The sequence below is a fragment of the Rhinolophus ferrumequinum genome, chromosome 9 (genome assembly GCF_004115265.2).
Source record: "Rhinolophus ferrumequinum isolate MPI-CBG mRhiFer1 chromosome 9, mRhiFer1_v1.p, whole genome shotgun sequence".
Classification (NCBI taxonomy): Eukaryota; Metazoa; Chordata; class Mammalia; order Chiroptera; family Rhinolophidae; genus Rhinolophus; species Rhinolophus ferrumequinum.
The window spans coordinates 51,810,280-51,822,451 of NC_046292.1; the positions used below are offsets into that span (position 1 = coordinate 51,810,280).

At 34.0% G+C, this 12,172-nt stretch overlaps 1 protein-coding gene across 2 annotated transcripts in view; it reads right to left on the bottom strand.

Moving 5' to 3' along the window:
- Positions 1–12,172, bottom strand: part of ANKRD13C (ankyrin repeat domain 13C) — a 61,910-nt gene that overhangs the window by 48,315 nt on the left and 1,423 nt on the right. For both annotated transcript variants that reach the window (XR_004423907.1, XM_033115142.1), the window contains exon 2: positions 397–438. Coding sequence is in view for 1 of the 2 variants with exons in the window: in XM_033115142.1 (XP_032971033.1) it covers positions 397–438 (42 nt within the window). In the remaining variant the exon portion in view is untranslated. The remainder of the gene's footprint in view (positions 1–396; positions 439–12,172) is intronic.

Sequence of the window (12,172 nt, forward strand, 5' to 3'; positions counted from 1 at the left end):
TGGATAAACATTGAAAATATTACATCAAGTAAAAGAACCCATAACAAAGGACCACACATAAATGATTTCATTTATGTGAAATATCCAGAATAGGCAACTCTTTCTATAGAAAATCCATTAGCTGTTGCCTAGGGTCAGAGGGGAAGGTGGGGGAACCAGATTCCTTTTTGGAGTGATAAAAGTGTTGTAAAATTGATTGTGGTAATAGTTGCACAACTGTGGATATACCAAAAACCACTGAATTGTACAACTTAAATGAGTAAATTGTATGGTATGTGAATTATAACTCAATAAAATTGTTAAAGAAAAAAATTCAAAAGACAAAATTAATCTTAAAATTTTATAACTGAATATACATGAGTGAAGTTAAACATAAAAAAGAAAATATTTACTAACCTTTATTTCCTAACATCACAGCAAGATGTAAAGGAGTGTTTCCTAAAATAAAAAAAAATAATAAAATTAGTATAAAAACATAGAGAAATGTATTTAAAAGTAGTTTCAGCTCCCTCAGAAATTTCACTGACAGATTTTAAGCAAAACTAATACGACTGTAAAATGATCCTGCTAATATGGCAAATTCAAACTCAGAGGATGCCATGGTTTCTAACACAATGTATCCAATTCCTCTTCCCTCTGTCACCCCACTCCCACCTGCCCCCCAAAAAAGATACCTATTTTTGCTTTTGGGACTTCTCTAGATTCCACAGATTCCTTTGTTGCTAATTTCTCTATCATATCATTATTTGTTCATTCAGCAAATAATTTAAATACCTACTATATACTCATCCTTGAGAATAATATCAATAAGACCCAATCCCATCTTCAAGTTGTCAGAAGTCTTCTGTTAGACAGTGATACGATAATAAATCATTGTTACTATTTAGTAGAATAAAAGGGAGTATAGCATGATAATAGAGCGTAGGGCAGAGTACCTAACTATGCCTGTGCAGAGAAGTGCAACACTGAAGATGGACCACACTGAAATGAGTCTTGAAGAATGGGTTAGAAGTTTGTGGGCAAACAAAGCGACACCGATCAATATTCCACGTTTAAAAAAAAAAAATTCTCCCAAATTACATTCAAATGAAAGAACAGGTTACATTTGGGAAATACATACAAAAAAGTTTTTGACTAGTGGGAGTAAAGAGCTTGTAGGAGAATAGTAAATAATGAAATCAGAAAGATTAGCAAAAGACAAATTAATGAGGACTTCTGGGCTGTGCTATAGTTTGGACTACATCCTATAGGTGATGATATAGAATGACTAATTTAATTTCAACATGGTATCAAAGTCACACTTATAGCCTAAAAAACTCTTGATCATAGAATTAAGAAAACCTATAGTAATACTTGAAAATAAAGTTACTGATGAAAATTTATGTATGCTAATTTTCAAATATTAGCATTTTTACAGAACTCTGTACATGAACAAATTTAGCCAATAAAATGAGCTACACACACTTATCAAGAAGTCCTATAAAGGATAAAACAAGATTTGATTATTTTTCCTAAGAAACTCATATATGATAGACCCCAATCTTATAGCTGGACAAAACCTGGCAAGATGATTAAAACACACACACACACACACACACACACACACACACACACACCCTTTTGCATAATAAAGCCAGATGAATTCAATAAATTTAAATTGTATCTATAAGTAATTTTACAAAAAAAACTGGATTACAGTAAATCTCTTGGTTTTGACTATTAGGAACAAAAAAGGGTAGACTTTGGGATATAATTCACATTATGGTTTTCAGAAATTAAAATCTCAAGTACAAATTTCCATTATTGACTAGGCAATATACTCCCCCGTTTTCACACCTCAGAACTCAACCTAGTTGAAATATGGAAATGACTATAATGCACATTGCTAATAATCATACACTGAAGCAAGACATGATTACTACAAGTTATTGGTATAAGCTATTTTCCAGAAAGACAAACTTCAATACCCATCAAATTTCACATCCTTTAGAGTAAGCTAACTTCTCAAAATGCTGTCATAACATTAGAAAAATGGGTAAGAATAAAACTGACAAGGCCAATGAAAAGTATTTTTTGGTTTTAGAACAGCATTGTTGATGTATAATTCGATATCGGATAGTCTTTTTCACTGCAGATTATTTTTATATATGAAGTTATTAGTAAAACAGATTTCTCTCTTCTTATGTTGAAATCATATATCTATCTCAAAAGACACTATAGAAAAACTCTAAAAACACAGCAAAACGATGTCAGTGAATTTTCTGTTCTCTATCACCCAACCCACCCTCCCCCCCCAAAAAAACCCTACATGGTTAGAGACTCTCATTTGACTCTTTTGTATAAGGAATTCTCAATAAGACATAATTTTTCTACTAACATCATGTTCAGTTCAAACACTAAATGAAAATGCTGAAGAACAATTTTAAACAGTCATCTACTGATACCAGATTAGAAACTATCCGTGGGTCAGCTTAATAAACTATTCAGTGCCTTCAAAGTCTTCAGCATAATACTAGGTAAAAGAAATCACATGTAAGAGCTGGAACAGCCAAAGCAATCTTGAGAAAGAAGAACAAAGCTGGAGGTAGCAGGCTCCATGATTTCAAACCATATTACAAAGCTATAGTAATCAAAACAGCAAAAGTGGTGGTTTGGAGACAGAAAGTAGACTTACTCAAAATAACTTGTCAATTGATGTGTATGGGTAAGAGAAGGGGATGAGACCAAGAATGATCCCAACCACGGAGGCTTAAGCAACTGGATAGTTAATGGCATGATTTACTGAAACACTGGGTAGCCAGTTGGGAAGGGGTGAGGTGGAAAAACGTAACTGCATTTTGGACAAGTGTATTATGAAATATCTCTGAGATGTCCAAGTGGAGAGATTACAAAACCTGGAACTCCAAGAACTCTAGCCTGGAGACATAAATTTAACAATATGTGACAGAGAGAGGGAAAGGGGAGAGGGGAGGGGGTGGGAGGGCGGTGACGGGGGAGGAGGAGAGATTGATTTAAAATCAAACATGTAAGTTCTGAATATCCATTTGTGTCCTAATAGTAGAAAGGGTAGTAATAGTTCTCTTTCTTCACTTTCCTATCTTTCAGGAGAAAAACAAGGAAATATTAACACAAGTTGCTGCCAAGGTAACTGAGTGGGTAAAGACACACCGAGATAGTTACTCTACTTTCTTAAACCACCCCCCCAAGAACATATAGATGAAAGGATACAAGCATCAGTACCTACTGAAGTTACAAATGAAACTTCCCATTACAAATCCAAATTAATACATTTACAAAATATTCATGAACTAGAAATGACTTTGAGTTCAACAATTCAATCCCTCTCATTTTACAGGTAAGAACATAATCAGAAATAAATACTACATGCAAGGACACCAAATAACATTGTGATTTCAATATTTTAAATGCAAAATAATCATCAACAACATCATCTTCACCTTACCAACACTACATTAAATTTACTGACAAAGTGCATCATGAAACTAAGGGATTAAATATCCTAGTCACTTTTATTTACTACTATTCTCTTGTTTTTTTTTAAGTAATCTGCTACTGAAGCTCATTTGTTACACAAAGAAAACAAAAACTTAAAATAACCTTCTCTGCCAACTTTTCACAATGTAGTTTCTAAATCTAAAATTGGATTCCTTGGTTCTGAGTAAACAAAACTTAACTGTTTTGTCAAATGACTAAAAAACATTCCAGTAACAATAAGACCACTATACCATGTTTTCCGGAAAATAAGACCTAGCCGGACAATCAGCTCTAATGCAGCCTGCATTAGAGCTGATTGTCCGGTTAGGTCTTATTTTCGGGGAACACGGTACTAGTAAAGTATGCAAATTATGAGCCAAATGGCTAGCATTTATGGGGAATCTATTCTGTGTGCCAGCACTATGCTCTATACTTACATACTTTCTCTTAATTTGCTCCATAACACTGTGAGACAAATATTACTCCTATTTCACAGGTAAGAAAAATAAAGCTAATAATAGTTCAGTAATTTCCTAAAATTACATATCTAGAAATTATGGGAGTCATGACTCTAAAATCCTTCTTCTTTTTACTATGCCAACAGTTTTCAAAGTTTTTGGTCTCAAGACCCCTTTATACTCTAAAGAATTACTGCAAATCCCAAAAAACTTTTATAAAAATAAATCTATTGATATTTACCACTTTAGAAATTAAAATTAAATGTTTTAATTCTTATTTATTAATTTTAAAATTACAATAAACCCATTATATGTTAAAATAAATTTTTTAATGAAAAAATAATTGCATTTTCCAAAACAAAAATGAGTAACAAATTTGGTGCTATTTTAAGTGCTTTCGTTAAAAATTAAAAAAAATTAATGTCTCGCTTAATAGAAGACAGCTAGATTTTTATAACTGTTTCTGCATTTTAATAGGTCATAAATGTTTTGGTTTGAAGCATACGAAGAAAATCCAGATTCAGAAGACATGCAGTTGAAAAAAGGAGGAGTATTTTAATAGCCTTTGCAAATAACTGGGGCTATTCTTTGATACTACTCCAAAACTTAGTAACTGGTCATTTCTTAAAGGTTAGTTGCAATATGAAATTTATGTGTAAAACCACATCAGTAAACCTTTTGTACTACATTACATTGGTTTCTCTTGCACTTGGAATGTATATCTTTTACTGATATATGATTTTGTAACATCATGCATAGATCATCTGAAAAATATTGGTTGACTGAGTTATGCAGATGTTCCAAATGTCAGTACATTTCACTATCCAAAATCAAAACAATCACATTTGGTATTATCACAAATCTGACCAGAACAGTCTTTAAATACGGGGAAGCCATCAAGCTTCAAGTGACTGAGACAACTTTTGCAAATTATAATTTTCCTTTCAAAGGTTGAATTTTTTCACTAGCAACAAACACTGTCAATTGTTTTCCTTAAATTACAGGCTCAATTCATTCATTTTCCAGAAAATGGCTGGCAAATATCCAAATTGAAATAACCATACTTTGTCTGTAAACTGCTTTTTTTTTTTAAGTAAAAAATAATGTTCCATGACAAAAGCGGCTAGTTTGGCTTACACCTCAACAACTGCACAAATGTTTTCCCTTCAGTATGCAGCATATATCCACATGTCATAAAGAATATCAAAAAGATATGTACTCAAGATTAATACTTAATAAAAATTAATCGTTTCTATAGCTTCATCAAAGACATTAAGTAAAAAGGCTTTTTTCCCCTTTTCTCTCTTTTTAATCGCAAGTACATGGCAGTTATACAATGTTTACTAGCAGTTTGGTGCCGTGATTTGTGCTCAAGTTCCAACAATTTTACCCACCGCTGCCTTTGTACCATCAGCGAAAATATCAGCCCAGTGATAAAGGCAAGCAATGAATCTGTTATTACTAGAAAAATAGTTTTGACTTGATGTGCCCCCTAACTAGGGAGCAAAGCAGGAAATAACGAGAACTAAAAAACCAACGTTGCTCCAGCTTCTATAGACACCTTCAAGTCCCATCCAGGCAAGCAGACCTGTTTTTGTATTTTCTCTCATAAAATGTATTTTCTCTCATAAAATGATACATACTAAAACTCACACATAAGTATAATACATCCAATCCATCTTCAACTCCTAACCAGTTCTACCTTCTCATTATTTCCACAGCTATCCTCAACTTATTAACTAGCACTTTTGCCCACCCAAGTTTCTGCTTCAGGTAGCTGCCAGAGTGAGACTTACAATCAGATCGTATTTCTCCTCTGCTCAAAACCCTCCAATTGCTTCCTCTGTTGCTCAGAGTAAAAGCCAAAATCCGTAACAATGGTCCAAAAGTTCTCCGTGCTTACCCGGATACCTCTCCATTCTAGTATCTCCTACCACTCTCCCCCTGTTCCAGCCACACTGGCTTCCTTCCTGTTCCTTGAACACTGGACCTTTGCACTCGCTATTCTCTGCCTGGACTCTGTTCTGCCAGGTATCTATTTCCTAATTTTCTTTAGGTAAATGCTTAAATTTCTGTTACCACTGATGTCTTCCCTGACCCTGACCTCAATGAAGTCATTACTCCCTCTCCTCCCCGCCCCTCCTCTCTACCCCTGCACCCTCTACCCTCCTCATCCTCTATATTTATCATTAACATATATTTATTGGTTTGTTTATTATTTATCTTCCCCCTTTAAAAGGTAAATTCCATGAGAGCAGGGATTTTTTTGTTCACTGCTCTAACCCCAGCATCTAAAACACTGTTTAGCACACATTGTGAGCTCAGGATATATCTGTTATATAAATAAACGGACAAAGAAAATAAAAATACTATAAAGAATCATTAGAATATTGTTAAAATCTGTTTTTACTCTCCAAAAAACATTCCACCCCAGGACAATGCAGGTCTCCACATGATTCTCTATGAAAGCCAGAAAAAGGATATATTCTCTCGTGTGCATAAGAGGACATGCAAGACTGCACATGTGGTTGTAAAGAATTCAGCACAGTGCTGAGTAAGAGCTATCATGCGTTAACATGCCTGACAGATATCTGCGGCATGCGCTCACTGAAACCTAACCTTGTAGCTCAGACAGGCAATATAAATTCAAGCATCAGATAAGCCCGCAACTGAAGTTCTACCTAAACCTCAAAAACAAGAATGTCTTCTGCTGGAAGACACTTAACACCAGATGTTTATTTTAATGGGTATTATATTATACAAGCCTTCAGAATAAAATATTTTTAAGTGCAATCTCCCATTTGAGACTATAATACTCCAAGAGGTAGTAGATGTTATTATATCTACTTATTTCGGCAGCTAAGTAAATAGTATAATTTCATTAAAAAAAAAACACAAACCAGTTTGTAGAGAAGCATGATCTCAAACTCAGATCTGATTCCAAATATAGAGATGGCCTTCTAGGATTGCAAATAATCAATGGGATTCCAACAAGAGTAGCAGGCTCAAGAATAGATGAAATTCAACTACACCACACAGTTGAACCTAAAAATCCAGATTAACACCATTCATAATCTCAGTTAGAAAATAAAGACCTTTTCCCTTTTTGCTACCCCAGTTTTACACACTTCATCTTTGCTCTAAAACTTATCTTCCATCTCTCCTCCAATGAAATAAATGGCACATGAACAGGAAATATTGTTTGTCTGCCCAGCCCCCATCCAAGTTTTGAGAAACTACACTTATTTTCTAGAACCCAAAACACGCTGACAATTACACTGTACTCTGCCTTAGATTTCTATGACTTTAGAATGACACTAACTCGATGCAAACACAATTCTGCAATGGGCCCTCCAGAATCCTCCTGCCTCACTGCGGGTACCCAGGACACATCACTGTAAATGACTGTTCATTTCTACTTCCTTTTTTGCCAAAGTGGAAGGTCAGAATTCCTATTCCTGTTGTAGCTCAGTGCAGGAAATGGGAGAAGAGGATTTCCTCCTCCCTCTTATGAGGTAGCTCTGCAGATGTGACACATCACAATTTTAAGTGACAGGTCACATTCTGTAGTGCTAAGGAGGATGCCATCAGGAAACCCAGCCACTTATCCCACAGGCAGTCCCATTCTGTGGGCGAAGTACATGCGGTAAGAGGTGAAAGATAGAAAGTCTTATTCATACAGTCATTAAGATCAACTGAATCAACCCAAGAGATGAGCACAGTGACAGGATTCACCACCAAATGACCCTTGTACCCAGTGAATGTGTGTAACACTAACAGATTATAGATTATCCTGGGCCTCCAGAAACCACTTTTTTCCTAAGGGAAATGAGATCTACCTTTCAAAACCAAAGTTCAGAAAAGACTACAAAACACAAGAAAAGATACACAACTACTAGTGTTCCGCTAAAGATGTGCCATCATTTTAACCCTCCTGACTGAAATTGTTCACCTGAGGCTTAATTCAAGATTTTTCTGCCAGGCAAAATTTAGTTTTATAGTCTCCTCTTCTCAAACAGACATTATTCATTATTCTCCTGCATCACTTATCATGAAGACTTTAGTGACAAAAATAAAGCAGAGAATATTAAAAGGAAGTTTAAAGATTTATACACAGTTAAGTCGCAATAAACATACCATATGCACACCAAACACATTACCCTATTGCCTTAATTCTCACACACACATTTTTAATATTTCTAAAATTAAGATGTTTTCAAACATCTTAAATCAGATCCCTGTCTGAAGAAATCTGCCACCTACCACACATAGATGTCACGGGTTAACCATGTCCTACCACTTCAATGAGTTACCTGAACTGGCAGGAATACTCTAAAATGAATTTTAACTCAAATTGGAAATTTCTAAACACTGTGTAAAATACCTTCAATAAGATTACACTACAACTCAGTAAAAATAAAAATTAACTGTGTATAGAGAAGATGGCTTGTCACGTGCCAGGCAATGTAATTAAAGGCAGTAGAAACTGCCAAATCTCTCAAAATAGATCAGAAAATTTTCACAATCTAGAAAAGGTTGGTTCTGACTAATGTCCAAGAGAAGGTACTTAATTTCTAAGGATATTTGACTCATTTAAGAGAAAAAAACAAAATTACAAGTTTAACAAATAGGAAATGCAGTCAAAATCAAAGAAGTTTTCCCATATGCTTCACAAACATTCTCAGTTCTAAAGGTGAAGAAGCAAAAATCAGTAGCATCAATTATTTTGAAAAAGCATGTCACCATGATGCTTTGGCTAAAAGTGATTCAGGAGAAAACAGTCAATGTGAAAAAATGCTTAGATTTAAACTTTAATTCTATACTAAAGAAAAATGTGGTATACAGCTAAAGATATTCCGAAGATACAAAGTTTAGTAAATTTGTGTGCATTTAATGTAATATATCTTTTTTACCCACCCAAAAAAAAGGTTACTAAATGTACGATGAGTCACAATCATTTTTCAAATTTGAAGACAGTATATACACGATGTTATGGCTGTTAGTGTATTTAACTTATATTTTAAGAGATAAGTTTGGATTCAAATACAATATTCCTCAAGATAATTGATGGTTCAGAAAAAGCAATTTCATAGTCAACCAACATTTTACCACAAAAGAAAAAGCTCTGTCCTTGCTCCTATTCAATTTGACAATAACTTGTAAATACACATATACACACACACCAAAAAAAAGTTTTTTCATTCAGAGGACACTGAAACTGAAAGAGCTAATGAACAGTGAACTGAACAGTTATCAAATTAGGATACTCTAAACTTTCCAGCGAGGTAGAATAAAGGATCAAAACTAACAAAATTTAATGAATGTAAAGTCCACTTTTGACGTTAAAAAAAATAAATGCAGGAATGGATAGAATGTTTCCATTCTTGAGAAAACAGTCATTCACTTGAGAAAACACAATATTAAAAAATTAACATAATCTTTCTTGCACATTACTTAATGAGTGCTTTTTAGTAACACTCATTACTGAATGTATACTGCTTAAAGCAATAAATATAATCTTTTTGTCTTTGCTTTGCTATTATAGCTCCAGCAGTAAGGTTAGTCTTCAAAGGGAAGAATTAACAAACTAGAGTTTCATTAAAAGATGATGATTAAGATTTTCATTTACTTATTTAACACACACATAGTATTTACTATGTTTCAGGCATCATTTTAAGGACATTATATATGTATGAAGAATGAATACACAAGTTAGGAATGTTTACCTGAAGATAAGGAGAACATGATAGCTCTTGTCAAATATCTAAAGGCTATCATGTGAACAACATAGCCCATTTATCTGTGTCATTAAATAAAGACAGAACAAACAAGAGTGAGATTTGGACTCTACAGACAATCTCGAGAGCTGTCCAATAGCAAAATCTCTCTATGAGGTTACTATAAGGACTAAATGAGAAAATATGCATCAAAGAACTTTGCTGTAAACTGCCACATACACATTATTAGAACCGACTTCTTTGCAATATAGAGGTTCCTGATCAACAGAAATATTTACAAAGAGGTTGACCACTGTCTTGGGAGTCCTAGCTATTAGTTCATTTCCCAGCTTTGCAATTTATAGTAAGTATGCAACTTTAGAAAAGTTTCCTTCTCAAGGCTTCACTTTTTCCACCTTTAAAATAAAAACTATCTGCTTCACAGGGTTACTGTGAGAATTAAATACGATAATGTATGTAAACACTTAGCACAGTGCTGACACACTCAATAAGCTGTATCTCTGGTGATGATCATCGTTATAAAGCTGTGGAAGGAATCTCTACAGTGAATATGAAACTGTGATCCGATGTGTTATGATTAAATGGCTCTGCTATGCACCTGTGTGAGTGAATGATTCTGCTATGCACTTATCATGTTATAACAATCCAATTACAACACATAGCTTGTTTTTGTTTTGGTGACTTAAAAACTATTTGTCTTGTAATTTGAAAGGAGAAATATTCTAAAAAATCTAAATAAAGTATCCAGGTTACTAAACTATCAAGAGTAAAAGTAACATAAAATAGCAGGGAAATAATGCAGCTACAGGGGGGAAAGGGATTAAAGAAATAGGATATTAAATACATGCTACTCTTCCTGGAAGACTTCACTGCAGGACACGAGGATGTATACGGCATGGAAAAAAGCAATTATACTTTCCACAGGTATGTGAAACACTGGTTACATTCACCAGAAATATCAACAATATAAAGGCAGCTAAGTACAATGCAAACATCTGGTATACAGAGGCAATTTAAAAAGTGAATTTCAGTGGGCTAAGGACAAGAGTTTAAGGGTATACAGGATTCTAACTACTTTGAACAGAATCTGTACTTTAAGAAACCAACTCCAAAATGCTGGACTATAGTATACAGAAGCCCAATAGTCCTGCAATTCAGTACCTTCTGTGATCAACCAAGAAAATCAGTTCTAACATACTATACAATCGTACTTTGTCCGTCATATTCATCTATATCTTCTTTCAAAGGAAATTAACTAAAATGAAATTTACCTGTTTTCAGGGATATTTCTTGTACAGGCAATAGCCATAAAATAAAGCATATATGTACATATATGTATACATATAGTATATAGCTACTACGAAGACCAAATTCAAAAAACTTCCTAATTGACTAGTAACCCGAAGCTACAATACATCTCCCACTAAAAATTCTTTTCCAAAGAGTTAGAATATAATTATCATCAACAAACAGTATTATGCTTGATATAACAATAGTAAAATGATGAAATAAATTAAATGTAGGAATGAAAAACTGGGTGCAGTTTTCAGGAACTTTTAGGGGGATTTGATTTATGATAAATGACAGGTAGTGATATTATTACAATACTGTAAATTCAGAATACAAAGGCAGCTGTTAGCCAATTATATGACCAATAGAAATCTTACTTTTTAATCTCAATTTCTGCCCTAATTTTAGATAAGAAGCCTAGCGTTCCAATGTAATTAAGGGAGCTTATTCCACAGGCAAGTATTTCATTAATGTGTTCAATTATTTTGAGCAGAGTTAAATGTGTTCTTAACTGAATGTATGCAATAGTCATGTTCAGTTTTATTAAAAGCAGGGCTATCAACATTATTTGCTAACTACCCAGTTAAAAATGGCCTGCCTATGAAATGTTGAGGATAATATCAGTGTTTATATTAGTTTTCATTAACAAATTTACTCCTGATTAAAAGTCAACTCAATCACATTATGCTTTTAAAACTAAAGAAACAGAAAAAAATTCAGATGAGTTAAGACAAAAAGTAGAAATAAAGTCCTTGAATAACATGCTACCTATTGTCATATAGGCTATGATGAAGTTACTATGAAAAACCACAGTACTATTTTCAGTCATAGTCTTCACGATGAAACATTACTATTAGCAATTACCTATGTAAAACAAGGAAAAAAAACTCAAAAGGGTACCCCAACAAAATTTTAGCTATTCAAAAGTCACTTTACTTGCTCTAGGTATCAAATGCCAACAAATTTGTACCACGTGGCTTTCAGAAACCAAAGCATTCTAAATGCCATCTTAAATGCAAAATGTAGACATTTTGTATCCTTTGATAAGTTTGAAAGTTTCCTAAAACCAGGGGGAGAGAGAAAAAAAGGCAACCTGATGGCAGGTAACAATCACAACCAGTTGTACTCAAGTTGGGATCTGTACCCCGGTAAGGAAGGAAGGTGGGCAATATACCCGTATGTTCTTATTCA